Source organism: Hyaena hyaena, unplaced genomic scaffold, assembly GCF_003009895.1.
Source record: "Hyaena hyaena isolate Hyena2069 unplaced genomic scaffold, ASM300989v1 scaffold_499, whole genome shotgun sequence".
Taxonomy (NCBI): domain Eukaryota; kingdom Metazoa; phylum Chordata; class Mammalia; order Carnivora; family Hyaenidae; genus Hyaena; species Hyaena hyaena.
In genome coordinates this window covers 1,288,323-1,311,706 of record NW_024081129.1, presented here as the reverse complement: position 1 = coordinate 1,311,706, position 23,384 = coordinate 1,288,323, and the positions used below count along the sequence as shown (strand labels likewise).

Below are 23,384 nucleotides of genomic sequence, written 5' to 3'. Positions count from 1 at the left end.
ATAAAACTTTTATCCTTGAAGAGTTTGGTTCAAGTGGGACTTTTATACCCTCATTTGCACAGGGTGGGAAATACCATAGGCGTTCAAAGAATACCTCAGCACTGGAGACAGAATGCATCCCCTCACCTAACCAGGATCAGATGAAAGTGTTGAGCATATTAAATTTTATTAGTGACTAACAACTTCAATAGTCTTTCTGGTTCTTTTTGAAGACCTCATCAAACCTGCCTAAGGTTCAACCCCCTTACTATATCCATCATCACACACCTACACAAAACACCTGCTCCATCACTCTAAGTTCCAATGACCTTGGTAGGGCTGAAAGAACAGGAATCTGGAAGATACAGTGGTTGAATGGTGGATGAGAACAGAAATAAAAGCTATTGGAATTATAAAAAATGAAGAATCCTTAAACAGGAATGCAAAACCCGACAGAGTAGCCTAGCCTCTCACTTCACAGTGACACCCCCAAGCTTCTTAGAACCTATATAAAGATACAAAACAAAAACACCTTACTAACCACTAGAAAGCACAGTAGGCAGATGAGACAAATAACAGTAGGAAATCTAAGAATACTCACTCCTTTTTAGACACACGGTGAGCCAGAAATTCTAAGAGATGGCCACCACTAGGCAGATTAAAATTACTGACCAAAGCTGGTCTTTCTGTATTGGATGCTTCATTTTATAATGCCTTCTGGGACAAAAGCATAAAATTACCCCAAAATAATAATAGTGGGGATCCAGGATGAGTCTCCATAGATGTATAACACAGGTTTGGTTTTGTTGAAAACAGAGAGCCTATAACTACTAAAATGCCTGCTCACATGAAATATTGGGAACCCTTTACTTAAATCAGTTATTATATTTAACTTTTCACTCTGATCACTGGCAAAATACGTTTTCTTCCAATCCAAATTGATCTGAATACGTTTTTAATATAAGGGTTTTTTAATGTTTATTTTTGAGGAGAGCAGGAGCGGGAGAGGGGCAGAGACGGAACCGAGGATCCAAGGTGGGCTCCGCCTTGACAGCATGAGCCTGATGCGGGGCATAAACTCACGAACCATGGGACCATGACCTGAGCCTAAGTCAGGTGCCCAGGCAGCCTAGTCTGGATACTTTTTGTCTCACTTTGTGGCTTTCATATTTACAAACCAGGATCCTTACATGGAAGTTTCATAAGCAGTTCTAAAGCCCCATACAAGATATCACAATGTCTGCAAAATTTTATTTATTTAATTAGTATTTATTATTTATTTTGAGAGAGAGAAAGCAAATAGAGGAGGGGCAGAAAGAGAAAGGAAGAGGCAGAATCCCAAGCAGGCTCTGTGCTGTCAGTGCAGAGCCGGATGCAGGCTTGAACTCACGAACCATGAGATCATGACCCAAGCCGAGATCAAGAGTGGGAAGCTTTCCCAACTGAGCTACCCAGGCAACCCTGTAAAAAATTTATTTTCAAATGGCATCTTCTTCTGTTAGACTATTCAATGCAGTTCAGCACACTGGAATAGTCCTCTTTATGTAACACAGAAAGTTTTTAGAATATTAAATCTATGACAAGCAATAGATCTTAGGAGTGGCTACTCAAAGATCTCTTACCCCCGAGCCATTGTGGAATACTAAATGTCAGATACCATGTGCACTTCCCTGTGAGTCGTACTCTGGTATCGTGTCACTGTAATACCAAGTGCACTATGAAGGACAATCAAGCAATGGGATCTAGCCAGGCAGCCTATGGCTACAGCATCCCTCTCCCAGAGTCATAACACTGGACTGTCATAAAGTCCAGCGAGGTCATACAAAGTAGGGGAGGGGGCTTGGTTTCTGACAGTCTTTAGCTACATCCTTAAAACAGGTTTCCGCCTGCTACAACCATATGCTCTTGGTCCTGAGGATACCTATCAACTGTTTAAAACAAATTATTGCCTTAACTGGGACAAAAAGAAAAGAATTTTAAATACCTCTGATAGACGATAGACATAGGTCAAGAACATCTTCCCGCTAAGTATTAAAATGACAGGCACTCTCTAGACTTCCTCTTTCATAGCTGTTACAATCAGCAAAGCAATGCAACAATGGGAAAGATATTTTTTTTAGCTTGGGGTGAATAGACAATCTTCCTTGCTCCTTCTTGCCTTTCTCTTACTAGAAAATAGTGGTTACTAGAAATACAAGACATCAAGGTAGCAAAGGGCAGCAAGGAGAAGCATACGAAGCAGGAAAACTTAACAAGGGAGTCGAGTCTCTTCAAAGAGTTCATCACAGCCCCCTGGGTATGGGTAGCTTGCTTTTTTGCAGGTTTTGGGAGGCAATGCAATAGTGGTTTAGAACAAGAAAATATGGTGGCTTCAGAAAACACGGTGTTCAAAAAACACACAAATGAAAACGGAAGACAAGCTGAAGAAAATATGTACAAATCACATATCTGAGAAAGAACCAGTAATCAGAGTACAGAAAAAAATTATTTTAGATTTTTAAAAATTTATCTTTGGGAGAGAGAAGAAAGAGCATGAGTAGAGGAGGGGCAGAGAGAGGGATAGAGAGAATCCCAAGCACACTCTGCACTGTCAGCGCAGAGTCTGATGTGGGGCTCGATCTCACAAACCATGAGATCGTGACCCGAGCCAAAATCAAGAATCGGATACTTAACTCGCTGACCTACCCAGGCGCTCTGGAATATACAAACTCTTATACAAGATAAATGATCCAGTGTAAAAATGGGCAAACACTTTAAAAAGACATTTTCCCGAAGAAGATACATGAAAGTATTTGTCATCACTGGTCAGTGGAGAACTGCAAATTATTATCACAGTAAGACACTACTTTGGACTTGCTGGAATGGTTATAAGGTTATATAAATAGGGGTGCCTTTGTGGCTCAGTCGGTTAAGTGTTTGACTTTGGCTCAGGTCATGATCTCACAGTTCATGAGTCTGAGCCCTCTGTCTGGCTCTGTTGACAGCTCAGAGCCTGGAACCTGCTTTGGATTCTGTGTCTCCCTCTCTCTCTGCCCCTCCCCCCCCCAACTCTGTTTCTCTCTCTCTCTCAGGAAATGACTAAACCTTTTAAAAAACTTAGGCTATATAAATATAAATATATATATATATATATGTATGTATGTATGTATGTATGTATGTGTATATGAATGAGTATCATCGAGGCTGTGCAAGAAAACTGGAACCTTCATAGATGGCTGATTTTTGGTGGGAATGTATGACTGTACAGGCCACTCCCAGATGCCTACCCAAGAAAAACAAAACCTGTTTTGCACAGAGACCTCCGGGCAAAAGTTCACAGTGATTCTATTTGTAACAGGCCCCAAACAGGAAGCCTTCTAGTGTGCACCAACTGGTGAGTGGGTGAATACATGTGACATGTCCTTACCACCGGAATACTATAGGTCAATAAAAAGGAACATGCTACAACAGGAAGGAACATCAAAATCTCTAAGTGAGGCAAAAGAAAAAACTATGTATTATCTGACTCCGTTTCTGTGAGAGGCTCAGGAAAACAAATCTATGAATACAATACATTGGTGGTCACCTGGGAATGAATGGAGCAGGAATGTCAAGCAAATGGGAACTTGGGGTCTTTTGGGGGTGAGGAAACTTTTTTTTAACTTTTTGTGTGTATTTATTTTTTATTTTGAGAGAGAGACAGAGTATGAGCGGAGGAAGGGCAGAGAGAGAGGGAGACACAGAATCTGAAGCAGGCTCCAGGCTCTGAGCTGTCAGCACAGAGCCTGATGTGGGGCTCAAACTCATGGAGAGTGAGATCATGACCTGAGCTGAAGTCAGACGCTTAACCCCCTGAGCCACTCAGGTGCCCCAGGGGTGAGGAAGATTTTAAAACTTAACAGAGGTGATGATTGCATAGCTTTCAACATTTACTAAAAGATGACTGAAATATACAGTTAAAATAGGTAGAGAACTTATACCTCAAGAATGTTGTAAAAAGACAAACAACAATTATGGGAAGAATGACAAAAGTCCTCTTTTCTTCTTACACTTTAGTCAAAAATTATGGTGAAACTCGGCACGAGGGTAGGTTTTTGGTTTTTTTTATTCCTTCATGTATTCACCAAGCGTGTATTAAATGATGGCCATGTTCTCAAAATGGCTTTGACTTCACCACCATGCTAGGTTAAAGCATCTGAAGATTGGGCCTTTTCCAATATCGCTAGGAATTTGGCAGTGATCAGACTATTCGTCGGCTTTTGAATCGGGGACAGGAGAGGGCTGGATGTGGCAGAGCAGGAGAGTTCAAGGATTGGCATTCCCCTCTGTGGGACCTCAGGAAGCTCTGCTAAGACTAGATACGGCTCTACCCAGCTGGTAAGCACCAGAGAATCAGTTCATCCGGGACTTCCTGGGGCATCCAGCCAAGCAGCCTTCTGGACAAGCACCGGCTGCTCTACACTCCTAACACCAGTTCTGGGATACACTTCTAAAACCCACCTCTTTCCTTAAATGAATAACTGTAACACTAAGCAAGCCCATTAACATGTACTAAGGTTATAAAAGTTTAATGTTAGGATAGAAGGCAGATTTGTCCAAGTTCTGGAAATTCTCAAGATTTGTACATTTTATTCCATCCAAAGGTGCTTCTCTTTTCTCCAATTTCTTTTGTTATTTTAAAGCTATTTTGCAATAAGGTAACATTAAAAGTAAAGATTATAAATTTATTTATTATTTAGAGAGAAAAAGGGAGAGAGCGTGAGCAGGGAAAGAGCAGAGAGAGGGGGAAAGAGAGAATCTCAAGCAGGCTCTGAGACCAGTGAAGAACTCAATCTCACAATTGTGAAATTATGACTTGAGCTGAAATCAAGAGCTGGATGCTTAACTGAAAGAGCCACCCAAGCACCCCACAGGATATAAAAAGAAAAAATAGGGGCACCTGACTGGCTCAATCAGTTAAGTGTCTGACTTTGGCTCAGGTCATGATCTCATGGTCTGTGGGTTCAAGCTCTGCATCGGTCTCTGTGCTGACAACTCAGAGCCTGGAGCCTGCTTCAGATTCTGTGTCTCCCTCTCTCTGCCCCTCCCCACTCACTCTCTGCCTCTGTCTCTCAAAATAAAATAAAGACATAAAAAATTAAAAAAAAAAGAAAAATAATGTACATATTCCTTTAGGCAACTAGGGAAAAGTTGAGTTTTCTCCAATTGAGCCTCACTGTATGTCTAAGAAATATATTAATTTTCTTAAAGACAAAATAGCTTGAATGTTAGGGCATCTACATTTAGACTTTATGTTCTTTCCTTTTATCTGGCTCAGTGGTTCTGAAGCTCAAGGGCATGAAAAAGCTACACAGGATTGCATACACACACCCCAATATACGGATTTTTTTCAAAGTCAGATGACACTCATAGACCATAAAATGAATGTCAGGATGGGGGAAGGGGGACTATAATAAAATCACTATAAGATCAGTGGGTTTGGATTCCCGAGCTGTTCTTGGCTTCTTGTTTTTTGTTTGTTTCTTTGGTTTTGTTTTTCTTGCTTGAACAGAATCACCACTGGTATTTTCAAACCCTACTGTTCAAACCAGAACAAATATTAATTTCTCACCGTTCTCTCAGAAGGTAGAATAACAAAAACAAACCAAAAAAATCACAAAACAAAACAACAATAAAAAACCACAAAGAAACCCAAAAAACAAAAAACAGAACACTAAACCAGATCTATGGAGGATTGAAAAAATTGAGCTTGACAAAGTATCAGCTTTTCTTTCCACAAGACTTTAATGACCAATTTATTTGGCAAACATTATACCGAGCACTGAGGCTTTGCAAGTCACAGATGCATGATGAATGCTTTCAAACCACTGACTTTTATAACTTGAAAGGGCCCATTTTAAAGTTGTGACTCATTTATATGAGTCTGAAAAGGCTGTATCTGTATGTATGAATCAGACTCTGGGAGGCTAAGTTTACGAAGTATTACATTACCATCAACCACAAATTACAAATCCATTGATGAAATGCTTAGAGTTTACTTAGCAGCTGCCGGAACTTTAAGTGGTAAGAAATAATCTAATTATCCAGTACACCGTGATCAATTAAGATGCCGGCGGGATACTTCCCCAGCACCGCAAGGGATCTTTTATGACCACTTTGATAACTACTGAAGAAACCTGATCACAAGTGACATGCTTCAAATTTAAGGATATCAACAGGAAATGGGCCATCACCTGATGGCCAGGGCTTGGACAAGAGCAGACTTCTCTCTGAGGGTCTCCTAAAGAATGTGAAATAAAATCACGGAGGGCCAATCGAGCAAGCAAGCATTCAAAGACTTCTCATATCACATTCTCTAGTGTTGGATCTTGGCAAAATAATTTTAAAAATAATAAATAGAACAAATGAGACTCTCAGCTGCCATCAATCTTTTCCTCCTTGAAAAACTGGCTTACAGCATATAAAAAACAAACTACAAACGCTTCTGAAATGGGAAACCTGAAAATTAGAATTCAGACCATTTAAACATTCTGAATAGTTCATCACCTATTGAAACCTGAAGCCGCTTTATTGAAAAAGCATGGTCTAGAGAGAGGAAGTCAGAAATGTATGATCTTGGAATAACAGATTCACACCTGGTCGCAAAAAAGTAACCACCACCAGGTTGATTCATTTCCTAGATGTAAACAACTACCACATAGGAATAAGGCTGTATCCATTTTACCTTTTTTAAAACAAATTTTTTTGTTATTTATTTTTGAGACAGAGAGAGACAGAGCACGGGTGGGGGAGGGGCAGAGCGAGAGGGAGACACAGAATTTGAAACAGGCTCCAGGCTCTTAGCTGTCAGCACAGAACCTGATGCGGGGCTCGAACCCACTGACCATGAGATCATGACCTGAGCAGAAGTCAGATGCTTAACCAAGTGAGCCACCGAGGCGCCCCCATTTTGTCTTGGTATGTACAAAATGACATGGAATTCAGAGCTCACATTCAATGGAAAAGTGGAACCCCAGGTCATATATCCTCTATGAATTGGCACTAAAAGTCTGGAAACCCCTGTAGTCACAATTTGGGATAGTCTCATCGTGCAAAGGACTTTTCTTATCAACTCCTTTGTTAATGCTGATGTCAGAATCTGACATAACTACTCCTTGTGTTCAAAGCAGCTATTTTATGTGAAGTTTTATGTTGGATAAAGTTTTACTGAGGGACACAAGTTGCCTGTAATATTCCACATTATACTATCATAATAAAAAGAGGTTTTGGCTGCCTTTCAGAATCATCTTTCAGGCAATTAGAAAAAATGAATGCTGAGAACAAACTGAGGGCTGATGGCGGTTGCGGGGAGGGGAAGGGGAGTGAGGGGCATGCAGGAGGGTACTTGTAGGGATGAGCACTGGGTATTATATGGAAACCAACCAACTTGACAATAAACTATTTAAAAAAAGAAAAAAGAAAAAAGGGAAAAGAAAAAAAATGCAATATAGCAGACTATTAGTGACAGATTAAAAAAAAAATAAAGAGAGACAAGCCTAATGTGATTAATGGAAGAAATAAAACAAACTTGTAAGATCCAGAATAATCGATTCTAAACACAACTGAAACTCCACTCCTCAGGCTGTCTTTGATCATTTGAAAAATAAATACCCATGGGGCACCTGGGTGGCTCTGTCGGTTAAGCATCCGACTTCAGCTCAGGTCATGAACTCACGGTTCATGCCCTGCGTTGGGCTCTGTGCTGACAGCTCAGAGCCTGGAGCCTGCTTCAGATTCTGTGACTCCCTCTCTCTCTGACCCTCCCCTGATCACACTGTCTCTCTCTCTCTCAGAAATAAATAAAACATTAAAAAATTAAAAACTAAAAAGAAAAATAAATACCCAACCTGTTTTCACTTAACAGTGGTTAGTGGTGAAAAGAACTTCTTAATCCCTTTAAAATGCACTTTACTTATGTGAAGCTGTACAAAACAAGTTCCATTATTTGTGTCTCCAGCTTCCCCACTTTGAAAAAGAGCAAACCATTCTCAAGTTCTTTTGAGAAAACTTTCCCTCTTAACTGTGTATACTAGTTAATGCATACATGAACACTCCTGGAGATAGAGCAATGAGACAAAGAGAAACAGTGTATTTATTTGTCTCAGTGACAAACAGCACCTACCATCTCTACCTTATTACAGATTGTTCCTGCCTGCTTCTCTGCCTGGTAACACAGCCACCAAAGTTCCCAGCTCCCCATTCCTTACCTTTTCTTTCTCTCTGTCCCAAACTCGGCCCCCTCCCCCACATTTGTAAAACCTGTAGCAAAACGGAAAAGACTATTGTGAGCAAAGTTAAAATCCCTTTCCATCTCTGAAACTTCAGTTACTGACCTGTGCCAAATTGGGTTCCTGGAAGACGTGGCCAAGCAAATGCCCCTTTCTCCCCCTGGATTGTCTCGGTGCACCTGTACATCTTACACACTCTGAGAACTCTTACAGGAAAAAAGAAAACACAAAACAGGGGCACCTGGGTGACTCAGTCAGTTAAGCGTCCGACTTCAGCTCAGGTCATGATCTCACGGTTCCCATCCCGCATCGGGCTCTGTGCTGACAGCTCAAAGCCTGGAGCCTGCTTCAGATTCTGTGTCTCCCTCTCTTTCTGACCCTCCCCTGCTTTCACTCTGTCTCTCTCTCAAAAATAAATAATAAACAAAAAAATAATAAAAACAAAAAAACAAAAACCAGAGTAAGACGCTTTCCTTTGTGTAATACAGCCCTCGACCACAGTATCTGCTCTTACTCCTCGTAAAAGAGTTTCCTTGAAAAACAGGGTCTGGTGAAGCACACTTTGGATTGAACACTCACCTATGTTCTTTATAAAAACAGCGAGGCCTCAAAAAGTACAAGATGGAATAATTCCCAGTTTTTAGGGCCCCAAGCGATGGGGTTTAGACTTTCTGTAAGATACACATGTTCCTGAAGATTCTCTTGATAGATGTGATTAAATGCCTTGGCCTTAGTCTGTGTGAACAAGAAATCACTTAACAGCACGAGCCCACACTTTCCAAGGTATTTTAGAAGAAAGTGTTCTTGGGTCAGATTTAGCTCAAGCAGTTACTTCACGGTTGGTCATTAGAAGAAAGTGTTCTTTCCAGGCTTGATATCCACCTCAACATAAGGGCAAGGTGAAATCAGAGAGAGGGCGACACTGGTCTAGGGCAGCCTCCTCCTCCAGAAATGATGCCAGATAGTTGCCACTCAGCTTCTTCCTACCTTTCTCAAAAGAGGGGGTGTAGAGAGAGGAAGAGAGACAGGGAGGGAGGGTGGGAGAGAATGCAAAGAAAAAAGGAGTTTTTGTTCATCACAGGAGGTACATGATCTGCCAGAATAAGTAACACCAGAAGCAAGAGATGCCTGCTACAGGATGCCCTCCTCATTAACACAGAACATTTTCCAGAAACCACTAGATGTGCTGTGCTCAGTGGAGGAAGAGGGATAGATCTACAAAACAAACTTCTCTAGAAAGCCATTTGCTTCTCTCTCTCAAAAGCTCTCTCCTTAAAAAAAAAATATTCTTGAGTTGTAATTAACTAAGAAGAGAATTTCTATTAGGTGCGAATCCTCCTTTAATATGGAGAGAATACTTGGGCCTGGTGGGGTTCATTCAAATCCAAATTCCAAACCAAAAAATGAAGAGCTGTGTATTTATCAAGTACTGCAAACTTCACAATAGGAAGAAGGAAGGAAGGAAGGAAGGAAGGAAGGAAGGAAGGCAGGCAGGCAGGCAGGCCGGCCAGCCGGCCGGCAACATTTAAGAAGTGTAAGACGTGGGGCACCTGGGTGGCTTAGTCGGTTAAGCGTCCGACTTTTGCTTAGGTCATGATCTCACAGTTCGTGGGTTCGAGCTCCTCATCGGGCTCTGTGCTGACTGCCAGCTCAGAGCCTGGAGCCTGTTTCGGAGTCTGTGTCTCCCTCTCTCTCTGACCCTCCCCTGCTCACGCTGTCTCTCTCTCTCTCTCCTCGAAATAAATAAAAATATTTTAAAAAAAAAAGAAGTGTAAGACGTGGACAACATTATATCAAAATCAACTTTGTAAAAAATAAGGCAAATTTCATTTTTTACCTCTGTATCTTACCAGTCACACTTTGGAGATTTTTGTGCACCAAAATGGGAAGTCAAATGAAAAACAAACCGGGGAAAATCTACCATCACAACACTGGTTAAGGATTTTCTTTTCCATATTGACACAATTAGGAAATGCTACCTTTGGAGGAGCAGAGTTTACTGAGACACCTGGGTGGCTCAGTCGGTTCAGCATCTGACTGATCATTGGCTCAGGTCATGATCTCATGGTTCATGGGTTCAAGCTCCATGCTGGGCTCTGTGCTGACAGCTCAGGGCCTGGAGCCTGCTTTGGATTCTGTGTCTTCCTCTCTCTCTGCCCCTCCTCCACTCGTGCTCTGTCTGTCTCTCTCTCTCTCTCAAATATAAATAAATCTTTAAAGATTTTTTTAAAAAGGAACAGGAAAACTTATCAATCCATTTGTTTGCAGCAAAGAAACGAAGACAGAAAAAAGTGAGCTGGTTGGCCTGCTGCGGCATAGCCCCTACACAGCACAAGTGGAATGATACCTCAGCATCCCAGGTCCAGAGTCTGGTCTCTCTCCCTTCCCTGACATGCTGCTGTTTGTGTCCTTTACATAACTGCAGGCTACAGACACCCATGTCTGATGTGGAATGGGCAACTTTCACTTTCTAGTGCCTTTTCATATGAGCACGGGACTGGTCTGCCACCGAGTGATTTCAGCGTGTTAAATAACATCCACACCGGGGACTACGAAGATGATGTGATTCCGTTTGCCTCAGGCCTTCTGAATTCAGTGAAGGAACAGTTAACAACAGTTAAGATGGACCGTTTTTGAAAAGAACATATATGGCACGTGCACAATTTTGAGGATGTTTTATTTCACTGGCCCTTTGCAGAGTAGGTGCCCTAGGGAATCACTCATATAGGTGTATATCCTGTTACAGTATGAAAAAAAAAAAAGCTTTAAAAAAAGGGGGGAGGGGCACCTGAGTGGCTCAGTCAGTTAATCATCTGACTCTTGGTTTCAGCTCAGGCCACCATCTCACAGTCTCTGGGTTCGAGTCCCACATAGGGCTCTGTGCTAATAGTGCGGAGCCTGGATGGGGTTCTCTGTCTCAAAATAAATGAAAAAGCTTTTTAAAAAAGCTTTAAATTATGCTTTCACCCCTACTGTTATAATGTTCTGTATAATTTCTAAGGGCAATCTTCATAAACTAAATGGGTTTATCAGCCAACGTTTTCCATACTCATTCTTCAAACTTTATAGGTTACATCTGCTCCAGAAAATATCATAAGCCTCTAAATACCATGATTCTGAGCTAACAAAGCATTACCATAAAAGAGTCTATGTTTCTTTAAAAAGAAAACTTTAAAAGTGCCTGGATGGCTCAGACAGTTAAGTGTATGACTTTGGTTCACGCCATGATCTCACGGCTTGTAAGTTTAAGCCCCGCATCGGGCTCAGTGCCAACAGCTCAGAGCCTGGAGTCTGCTTCAGATTCTGTCCCTCTTTCTCTGCCCCTCCCCCACTTGTGCTCTGCCTCTTTGAAAAACATTAAAAGTAAATACTAAAAATAAATAAATAAATAAATAGAAAACTTCAGTCCTTCAAATGCCATACTTAGAGAAGTTCTAAAAAAGATTCAGATACTTGATGTTAAAGTCTAGTCACTACAGAATTTCTTGTAAAAGCAAGTGGAATCAAACATGTTGGCCTCAGCTCTTTCCCTAGATCCCTTTAAAATGACTGCAGGTAATTTCAAAAGAAATATACAAAAAAGCTTAAACTCAGGAGGCCAGCAAGGATGAATGACAAGACAGTATGAAGGGAGCTGAAAAGCCAACTGCCAGGTGAGAACGGACCTGACTTGAGGAAGGAGAACGCTAGACCAGGAGCGGTGAAACATGAAGTGGCAGCCATACTGGCTCTGAGAACCAACACTGCCCCTCCCCCCCAAAGAGTCACAAAACTTTGGGACCATTAGCTCTGCAAGTGGAGATCAGGATGGAGCTTTAAATGCGAGGACAGGTTCGAATCCTGCACGAAAGCAGATAGATACCTGCATTCCCTCCTCTACTCTGTGTAGCTGGTAATGCCTTTTTGCCAACCTGGTGAAAGCCAGGAAGTTCACTGTCAGGGAGAGGTCTGTGGGCTGCTGCAGAGCATCAAGCACCATAGGGAGAAAGCAACTGTACTATAACTAGGAAAACAAAGGTTCACAGATGGACAGTTGAGCCCTCTTCTCTGCCCTGTCTTCCAATTCCCAGGATGCTATCACCTAGGCTTGCACCGTCATGGTAGGAGAGGAGAAACAACATTCCATGAGTCTGTCAGGTTGCTCAGGAAACAGAAAATAAGTAAAGATACTGAAATTGGTGTTCTGAGCCCCCTACCCAAAGCACGCCGCAGTGAACCCCACAGTGGACAAGTTCTGGATTTGCGGAGAAAGTTCCATCACTCAACTCCTGAGTGCCTCACTGTCAAGTACAAGCAAACAGCTGGGGTTACCTAACTACTTAAGGAAACCTCTTAAAATAGAACCCAAGGAGTGCCTGGGTGGCTCAGTTGGTAAACGTAGACTTCGGCTCAGGTCATGATCTCATGGTTTGTGAGTTTGAGCATGGAGCTTGCTTGGGATTCTCTCTCTTTCTCTCTCTCTGTCTCTGTCTCTCTCTCCCTTTCCCTCCCTTCTTCTCTCTGTCCCTCACATACTCTCTTTCTCTCAAAATAATAAAATAAACTTTAAGAGAAAGGGTCCCCAACATACAAAGAAGCCAAAGAAAATCCCTAACATAATGGATGAGAAAGTTAGAAGAATTGTTTTTCAAGGTGAAATTGATAGATTGCTCAATATACATGAATCTAGCAAAAGAATATTTATATAATGGGGGTGATTTCAGGAAAACAAAAAGCAAAATGCTAACAATATACTTTTCTGTTCAACTACAAATGCAGATCACATAGTCATAATAATGTTCACATGGCATGTAGATCATTGGTGTTTACAGCATGTATAGGGTAGATTGAAATTACCCTTTTGGGAGTAGGGTCATGAAAGGGGTGTGTGCATGTGAAAAACCCCTCAAACTCCAACTTTTGTAAAAATCTAGTAGTAGCAAAATAAGCAATATCATTTAGAAATATGAAAAGCAGTTACCAAAAACTCGGCTCAATGAACTTTAAGTGAGTGCTTCTGTAAAATCAAAATGGGGAAGGGGCTTTACAGGTTTGCTACTTTGGCAACAAGCCTCACATAGATAATTGTCTTCTTTAAACTATCTATAATAATATATATAAGATATATTATAATATATAACAATATATAAATATAATGCAACTTTGACTTTCAAAAGCTAATTTAAAAAATCTGGTTAGTACCAAGAACATCCAAATACGTAACAGTTCTTTAAACTATTAAATCATTGCTATCTGTGTATCACTAATTTCAACTTGGATTTTCTTAACCAAGGTCACATGAGATCTCCCCCTTCGTTAAGACAGAGCTCCTTCTATTTATGTAACAAATCTACTTTTGTTTGTTTGTTATGTGGTAAGGTGAATATCACTGATGCTATTTACTAATGAATTCAGACTTTCTGGGCAGCTCCTGAATTCTGAGAATGTGTATTTAGCTCTAAACAACCAGAGCACCTCAGAGAATAAAACAAATACACACTTCTCCTTCTTACTAACTGAGTTCAGTAAAAATCAAATATTATACCTGTAAGCTCTTTATCAGCAGTCCCATGAGCACCATTATAAATAGGCACTAGAGTCAAAGAACCACACTGAGATATTCCCAGAAGTTCAGACAGTTCGAGTCACCATGTTTCCACTGGATTTCTGTCTCAACAATAATCCATGCTATAACCAATATGGCACCAGCATGATTCGGTATCACCACTGAACACACACTTTGGGTAGAAATCTCCTACGTGATTTGTAGGTTTCCACAGGTTATAAAGACAGCCCTCTATTGCAAACTGATCAGATCCAAAAGAAAAAATACATCATCATCAAGGCATTACTATAGAAAACTGTTAAGCAAAGTTTTGTCAGGCTCGTTTCAAAGAAGCCCACCGGAGAATGCCAAGTTTTCAAGGGCGAGTCTCTTACGTGTGCCTCTGGTCTACATAAAACGTGTTCTTTCTCACACTTCCAAGGACACCATATGGCAAAGTAGGTTCTCAGGAAAAGAAACAAACTTACCTTTCACACGCTCGGACAGTCCACGCGGCAATTATCCATAAGGAGATACTAAAAACCAAAAGTACAGTTCCTGGACAGATAGTCATTAAAGTCTTCATAACAAAACGTGTATTGAAGTTTATCTTATTAAGTGCTCCAATGCTTCTGGAGGAGGCATCAGTGAAAAGTTTGCTATGTAAAAGCATGACTCTGGCAATCAGATAGAGTCTTAAGAACATTGGTATAGATAAAATAATGTCCACATCAGCGGTGGTTGTGGATGGGGCATAGGAGAAGGCAAGCCGGGCCGTCCATGTGAACGTATAATTCCCAGGTATGGGATGAATAGCACACACCAGTATTTCCAAGCAGATGAAGAAAATACGCTCATAAGTCATGGCTATTCTCCAGTCATCTGCTCCATTGTCCACCATGAACAACTGAAAAAATAAAGTAGAAAATCAGCTTCAGTATGGCATGAATGGTCCACAATGTGTTAGTGCAATATGTAACAGATGACGTTTTAGCAATCACGGCAAGGTAAAGATTCTAACTCTTAAATGCTAGCCAGGTACACTATTTTTAGAAAATGGCATTGGCACAAAAGAAGAACTTGGGTTTGCAAAAATTAAAACAAGACACTGGCTACACAGAAGCTGAAATTATTCCGGGGTTGATGCTCCTGGATGATTGTGTAGGTGACATCATTTTAAGAGATGGGGTTGCACCTATCAGCAAGGCACCCCCACTCCGTGATGAAGCCCTAATAGACTTGCCTTAGGAAGAGCCTGTTCTCCTCATCAAGGGTCTGGATCTAATCCCTTCCTCGGTTATAATCACATGCTCAGTGAAATCTATTTACAGTGCCTCTGTGGTCAGTTATGGCCTATAATGCAACTGTACATGAAAGTGCTTACAGGAAATCTTACTGGCTTCAGGGAGAAAACCACAAGGGACCAGAAACAAGTGTGGCAGAAACATTCCCTCTGTTTTCTCCACCTACTGCTCCATTTTCTCTTTCCTTCTATTCTTCCTTAGCCTTCCCTTGGATTATTCATTCGTTTCCAATCTTCCCCCTTTTTTTTTTTTAATATTTTAAGGATTCTTTTTTTTAAACATTTATTTATTTTTGAGAGAGAAAGAGACAGAGTATGAGCAGGGAAGAGGCAGAGAGAGAGGGAGACACAGAATCCAAAGCAGGCTTCACTGTCAGCACAGAGCCCAATGCAGGGCTCAAACCCACAGACCGTGAGATCATAACCTGAGCAGAAGTCGGATGTTTAACTGATTGAGCCACCCAGGTGCCCCTCCAATCTTACTTTAATAAAGGTTTTTTCTAAAAACTTCTGTCACTTCTGGGGCACTTGGGTGGCTAAGTCAGCTAGTAGTTAGCAGATTCTTGATTTCAGCTCAGGTCATGATCTCATGGTTCATGGGATTAAGCCCTACATCGGGCTCTATGCTAATTGTTCAGAACTTGCTTGGGATTTACTCTTTCCCTCTCTCTCTCTCCCTCCTCTGCTTGCACTCTCTCTCAAAATAAATAAACTCAAAAATAAAACTTTGTTATTTCTCACACCACAATGAAAAAAATAATAAAGAAAAAGAGGCAGATAGATATGTAAGTCGATAGACAGACAGGCAGACAGTGAAAGAGACAGAAAAGGTTTCCTGCGTCTTCCTTGGCTTCTTGGTAAATGAGTCCACCAGGCTCTGGGAGTCTGTAAACAACCAGAGCCATCATCTGGCAATGTGCGGGGACATTTCTGACTGCACAGTGACTTGTGGGGGCTCCTGGCATTTAGAGCCAGGAAGCCAGGGGTGCCAAACACGCTGTAATTCTGGGAGTCCCACGCACAAGAAAGACCTGTCTGCCAGAATGCCAGTGGCTCTCCCCCACTAAAAAAGATGACATATTCTTTGCCTTTTGGTAAGTAGACAACTCAAGCGCAAAGCATGAGAGGAAAGCCACCCAAAATGAGAACAGTGCATTCTCAGGTAAGTGAATTGCAACGGAGGTGGGCAGAGTATGCCTGCTTTACGGTTGGAGCGCAGGTACTCTGTCTTGAAGAGTCAGGAAAGCAAGTCCTTCATGTTGGCTTACAAATCCCCATTCTAGGCTAATTTTCCTGCGGACATAGCTTTTGCCCACACTACTATCACAATAATACTTGTCAGTGTTACCTGCAAGGACCAGTGTCTGACAACAAAATGTCCCACTCTTTCTGGACTCTTTCTCCATCGAGAAGATGGAGAGCCAGCAGAATCTCTCGTACACATACCAAATTTTAATAAATTAAGGTAAAATTGGCAACATAATGCCTTGAGCTTTGCCTCTATCATAAGTTTTCAGCCAGGGACTTTCAAGTTTGAACAAATGCGAATAGACAATGAAGATATATTTCCAGTTTCCGGGAAAGAAACAGGTCACCAACACAAAGCAGGACAAGTTGACTATGGAAATATTCTCGTTTGGGGGCGCCTGGGTGGCTGAGTCAGTTAAGCATCCGACTCTTGCTTTTGGCTCAGGTCATGATCTCACAGTAATGAGATGAAGCCCTACATCGGGCTCTGTGCTGACAGCACTGAGCCTGCTTGGGACTCTCTCTCTCTCTCTCTCTCTGCCCCTCCCCTGCTGGTGAACATGCATGCATTTTCTCTATCTCAAAACAAATAAACTTAGGGGCGCCTGGGTGGCTCAGTCAGTTAAGCGTCCGACTTTGGCTCAGGTCATGATCTCATGGCTCGTGGGTTCGAGCTCCATGTCGGGCTCTGTGCTGACAGCTAGCTCAGAGCCTGGAGCCTGTTTCAGATTCTGTGTCTCCCTCTCTCTCTGACCCTCCCCTGCTCATGCTGTCTCTCTCTCTCTCTCAAAAATGAATAAAATATAAAAAAAAACAAATAAACTTCAAAAATAGAAAGAAATATCCTTGCTCAGTCTCACCCCTTCAGTACCATACTGACATAAAGGATTCCAATAACAGATACAAAAAGACTGCATGGGTATAATGGTAGAAGCCTGCTCAGCTTTGTATCAGCCAATTGTTGGGATCCCAAAATCTCTTGAGATGTTTGCATCAAAAAGAATGTGCCTCCAACTAGTTACTCTGAGGAGCTATATACATTCCAAAGATGCTATCACTGTCCCCTTTCAATTGCTGTCAGGGCCTGGCACAAGTCACATAAGAAAAGTAATCCTGTTATTTAAATCCACATTTCCATTTCTACTGGTATTACCCAGCCTGATGGTCTACTTTCTTCATCCAACTTGGCTCTGGATGGCTTGGCAAAACGTCAACTCCACCCCCAAAAGGGTTCAGGGTCACCAAGCCTCCAGATAATCCTAAGCTGCGCCACAGATTCAGAGGGTAAATCCAAGACAGGCTTTCCACGCTCTGTTCTGGGCAACAGTAGCATAAGTGCAGCACAGGTACCTTCCCAAGGTAACTGGTGAAGAAATGCAAAGTTAGATGGGAGAATTCTGACATTGCTCCCAAAGAACCTCCTATCTTTCCAGGATTGGCCCTCCCTCCATCACTCACAATGCACCTGCTCCTCAGACCCACTCACCTCCTTAACCAGGCTGGTTCCCACCATTCATGCCCATCTCAACTGTGACCTCACCAGCGTTCACAGCTGCCCATCCCCCTGTTACATGTAGGTGGGCCCTCCAGGGTAACCTCCAAGTAGGGACCTGCTGTTCATGGTGCTGCAGAGGACTGGGACCACCTGTGCCTTCAGGCTCAGCTGAACACTCAACATCAGACAGAACTATTCCCCCATCCTCCCTAGCGCCTGCTCTGAATAATCACCTTTCCCCTCAAAGACCATGCTTTCCCCCCAATATCAGAAATTCCCTCTGGGCGCCAGGGTGGCTCAGTCAATTGAGTGTCTGACTTCGGCTCAGGTCATGATCTCACAGTTCATGAGTTCGAGCCCCATGTCAGGCTCTGTGATGACAGCTCAGAGCCTGGAGCCTGCTTCGGATTCTTGGTCTCCTTCTCTCTCTCTGCCCCTTCTCTGCTTGCACTCTGTCTCTCTCTCTCTCTCAAAAATAAATGTTACAAAAAAATTAAAAAAAAAGAAATGCTTTCTATTTTCTTCTTCCGCCACCATTGCACCAGATTCACCCTTCTCCCCTTATTTTCTGATAAGGAAAAATCTAAAGCAATGCTATACCCCAAACCAGTTCTTCTGCATGGAGAATCTGGTTTCTGTGCTTCCTCTTTCAGCTAGTGGACGGTTCAAAGGAAAAGAAACAGGAGAACCCCTCCCCTCATCCCTACTACCACCCCCGCCCCCAGCTTTGTGTGCCACAGGTGATATTTTCTGTTCTCTTTCATCCCTGAGCACACCCATGTGGCTTTTGGCACCATCCGCCAGCCAACACTACTCTTGGGAAGGTTACTAAAGACACCTTAATTATGAAATCCAGTCCTTCCATCTTAATTTTTCCTTGACCTGTCTGACATTAATCATTCCTTCCTTCCTAAAAAAGATCTCTTCTCTTGGCTTGTGTGACATATGGCTTTTTTTCCCCTCCATCTGCTGTCACTCTGAAGGATCCAGCTCTCTTTCCTTTAAATACCCACCTTCCTCTAAGCGTCCAACTCTTGATATTAGCTCCCAGGTCATGAACTCATGACCGTGAGATTGAGCCCCGCGTTGGGCTCTGTGCTGAGCGTGGAGCCTGCTTGGGATTTTCTTTTTCCCTCTTTCTCTGCTCCTCCCCCACTCATGAGTGTTTGTTCTCTCTCTCTCCCTGTCTCTCTCTCCCAAAATAAATAAACTTAAAAAAAAAAATCCACCTTCCTCCTCCCTCCCCAGTTAAGTGCCTCTAGTCCCCTGAGGACCATCTCTGACATTTTCTTCACTCTGTACTTCCCTGGGTGATGTCCTCCATGCCTTCTATCTCCAAGACCAGAGTCTTCTACTGAAAGCTATCCTCCATCCTTTAATGACCGTGGTAAAAATGTCAATTGTATCAGCCTCCTGCTATCAAGATTAAAGCCATTCAAAGGTGCCCATTCTGCAGTTTGGTTTTGCGTATCTCCCCAACCTCAGTGCCTAGTCCCCTTACCTTTATTTCCCTCTGGCTTCAGGGATTCCAGAACACACTACCTGAATGTTGCTTCCCTGTGTTTGTGGATTCTCTTCTACGGCCTGGAAAGTCTTCCCACCTAGCAGACTCTGATTAAGACTAAGACTCCAAGGTCACTTCTTTTTAGGACATTGTGTGTGCCCTAGCCAAATCTAAAAACTCCGTCCTTTATTCCATGATTCCCATTTATGCCTCTTATTGATGCTTATTGATGCCACAGAGGGACAGTAAGGATTTCTTTCTAAGATTATCAACCCCACTTGTCTGTGGGGCTCCTTGAGGGTAGGAACCATATCTACCTAGAACAATAAATGCTTTGTAACGAGTGGCCTTGTTACGTTTCATTTAATACTGACTATCCTAATCACTGCATAGGCCCTAATATTCATTAAATATGCTCATGGAAGATGGGAATAGGAAGGCATGATCCAAATGAAGTAAATCTGTGCCACGTTTCAAATCTGTACAGAACAAATCCTACTAAATGCTAAGGCATTACGGCAACATCATTTTGCAATTCCCTAGGAAGTCCAGAGAACATTCTTCCTCAGTGACTTTCCCAGAAAAACTTTCTATCATGTGGGTGCTTTTTACTACAAGGGGTTTCATCCACACCTCAAATGAGTTTATTTTGGCTTCATTTTATCACGCTACATATTTCAAGGCCAGAGTTAGGGAAAAAAGAAAAAAACCACATTTTATTCTACTCTGCACATAATCTCCAGCTGTACCTGCTGCTTATTCGGTCATCTACTAAATATCCAGTGTACTGAATGCTCACTGTGCACCAGGCACTGTGCTATGTACTGGCCATACAACAGCGCTGACAGCAGGCAGAGGGTCTGCTCTGTGAAGCTAACTTTCACCAGGAAAGAAAAAATCAAGAGAGTAGCCTTGAAGCAATTTGATAAAGTAATTATGTCTGTGGACACTGCCCTGAAGGAAACAAACAAGTAATGAAATAGGGAAGAACAAACTGGAGGTGACAGCAGATGTGGGCACCGGGTAAGACATGTGCATAAGTTCCTGAGAAGGGGGGCCAGTCCCATCAACAGCCAGGAGAACCTTCTAGGCAGGGGAAACGGCACAGGGAAAGGGCATGAGCTTTATAAAGCTGAGCGTGCTTAAGGAAATAAAAGAATTCCAGGGTGTTTGAAACTAAATGATCGTGGGGCCGAGTAGAAGGAGACGAACTGGAAAAGACAAATAGGGATCAGGCGTGCAGGATGTTGCTGGCCGCAGTATCCAGACTGGATTTCATTCCAGGCTGCACAGGAACCCACTGAAGGTATCAGGCAGAGGAATGGCATGATCTGGTTTATCACTTTAAGGGTTCATCCTTACTTTAAGGGATACCAGAGGACACAGGGAAGGAAGGACTACTGCATCTGATAGGCTGTAGTTAGTATCCCCATGACCTGGACTGGGGGGGTGGGGTTGCCATGGAAATGGAGATAGTGGGCGCGCTAGGGATATAGTTTGCAGATCTTGCTAGAACTTGCAGAGGGGCAGAATGTGGGAGTGATAAAAGAAAGAAAAGAATCCTAGGTGGCTGAGTTTCTACTCTGGAAAACACAGTGGATGGCCGTGCCATTTCCTGAGTACAGTGGGCTGATGGTGGGGTGGAGGGAAGCAAAGATTCATGTTGGCCACTGTCATCTGAGCAAAGATGCCAAGCAGGCAGCAGTATATGCAAGTCACTGAGAGGAGAAGTCTGGACCAGGGGAATGAACTTGGAAGGCATCACTAGTTAGGTCATTTTTTGAGATCAGTGGGAAAATTAGAGGAGGTGGAGAGAAAAGGACAGGACACAAGACCAAGTCCTAAAGGACCACACATGCAGAAGGCAGCTGGAAGGTCAAGCCAGTCTGTCAAGCAGGAAGACAGGAAAGGGCGCTAAGGGGTCAAGGGTAAGGGCTGTCCATCAAAACTGCAAAATAATATTTCTCTAGAGAAAATGGAAAGCACTCAACATCCCAGCTATTCAACACCAGAATGCATGTATTAAAATCCACTTGTAAAAATATTCCCATTATATTGCATATGATTAAAATACATGATGAGTTGCAAGCTCACTGGTGGGGGAGTTAGAGTAATCAGAATGACGGATGCCAAGACATCTTTATAGTCATTTTTCACGTTGATGCTAATGAGCAAAATTTTAGGAGCAACACATGATGATGGTTCAATCTGCTTGCATTCTAGAGCTATGGTTAGTGGTCTTCGCCAGAGGTCTAAAGTAACACGCAGGCATAACACAGAATCTATCCCCAGAAAATACCCCTCCACCCAAGCTTGAACTGTGTTTTATCTGCTCCAATATCCAAAGCATATTATCCTTGAAGCCCACTCTCCAAGATGAATTGGAAGTGGAGGTCATTAGCAGGAAGAGGGGTTGGAGCTTACTGAGAGACCTTCCTCAGGGTTAAGTCACCTGCTGGTGCGGTGACGTCTGCCCAGCCAGCTCTCCAGAGTGAAAGCTCAGATACGGAAGTCCCAGCTGCCTTCTGCGTGTTCTCTCCCTCCTCAATGAGGTTACAAGTTCTGCAGTCTGATCTGGGACAGCGTCTTATACATCCCGTGTTTCCTTTCTAGTAAAGAATCCAGGGCCGTGCTCAACACAGACGTGGGGCTTAAAAAATAGATACTGAATAAAATAATGGTAGTTGTCGATTTGTTAAGAAAGGAAATAGAGGTAAAATAATCAAGAAAACTCCAAAAAGTAAGAAGAATAAGGGAGAAGCAGCCCTGACAGATTATTCAAGTAATGATTTTTTTTAAGTTTATTTTATTTATTTCAAGAGAGAGAGAGCATAGGAGGGGTAGAGAGGGAGAGAGAAAGAATTCCATGCAGGCTCCACACTGTCAGCGCAGAGCCCGATGTGGGGCTCCAACTCACAAACCATGAGATCATGACCTGAGCCAAAATCAAGAGTCAGATGCTTAACGGGTCACCTGAATGGCTCAGCTGGTTAGGCAATCAACTTCGGCACAGATCATGATCTCATGATTCATGGGTTCGAGTTGACAGCTCAGAGCCTGGAACCTGATTCAGATTCTGTGTCTCCTTCTCTCTCTGCCTTTCCCCTGCTTGCATTCTGTCTCTGTCTCTCAAAAATAAATAAAACATTAAAAAAAAAAAAGAGTCAGATGCTTAACCAACTGGGTCACCCAGGTACCCCTAAAGTAATAATTAAAACCATGTGATACTGGCATACAAAATATATGAGAGGCCAACAGACTAGAATAGAAAATCCAAAACTAGCCCAAACACAGAAAATTTCATAGTGTCATAGAAGAAAACAGTCAAACCAGGAGGGACAATATAGTTTATTGAAAAATGACTTGGGAACAACTACACAGCCATTTGGAGAAACATGAAGTTGAATCGATGTCTGATTCCAAATATAGCAAGAAAAACTCCAGGTGGGCCACAGATTTAGATATTAGAATGATTTGGAAAATGAAACTACCAACGCATTAGAAGAAATCATATAAGAATTACTTTGTGGGATGCCTGGGTGGCTCAGTCAGTTAAGTGGCCGACTTTGGTTCAGGTCATGATCTCACGGTTCATGGGTTCGAACCCCATGTTGGGCTCTGTGCTGACAGCTCAGAGCCTGGAGCCTGCTTCGGATTCTGTGTCTCCCTCTCTCTCTGCCCCTCCCCTGCTCATGCTGTCTCTCTCGGTCTCAAAAATAAATAAACATACAAATAATTAATTAATTAAGAATTACTTCATAAGCTCACAAAAAGGAAGGCCTTTTAACTGACAAAAGCCCCAAAGCCTCAAAACACGGATATATTTAACTACGTCGAACTTCTGTTTTCTGCACCTAGCCAAAACTATAACAAAAGACAGTAAAAAGAAAAATACCACGTGGGAAAAATGTTCACAAATGTTATCTGAACTAAAAATGCTCACAACAAAGGACTCCTTTTCCTGGTATAAATATAGGTTCCTACAAACCCTTAGGAAAAGAGACAAGCAATCCACCAGAAAAATGGATGAAGGACATAAAGAACAGGTCATGGAAAAGGAACTAAAAATGTCTCTTCAACCTAAT

At 42.4% G+C, this 23,384-nt stretch overlaps 1 protein-coding gene across 2 annotated transcripts in view; it reads right to left on the bottom strand.

Annotated features, from left to right (window-relative positions):
- KCNN2 (potassium calcium-activated channel subfamily N member 2) overlaps positions 1–23,384 on the bottom strand; it is a 215,890-nt gene that overhangs the window by 102,655 nt on the left and 89,851 nt on the right. For both annotated transcript variants that reach the window (XM_039254648.1, XM_039254650.1), the window contains one exon: positions 14,238–14,656. In XM_039254648.1, the coding sequence (XP_039110579.1) occupies positions 14,238–14,656 (419 nt within the window). The remainder of the gene's footprint in view (positions 1–14,237; positions 14,657–23,384) is intronic.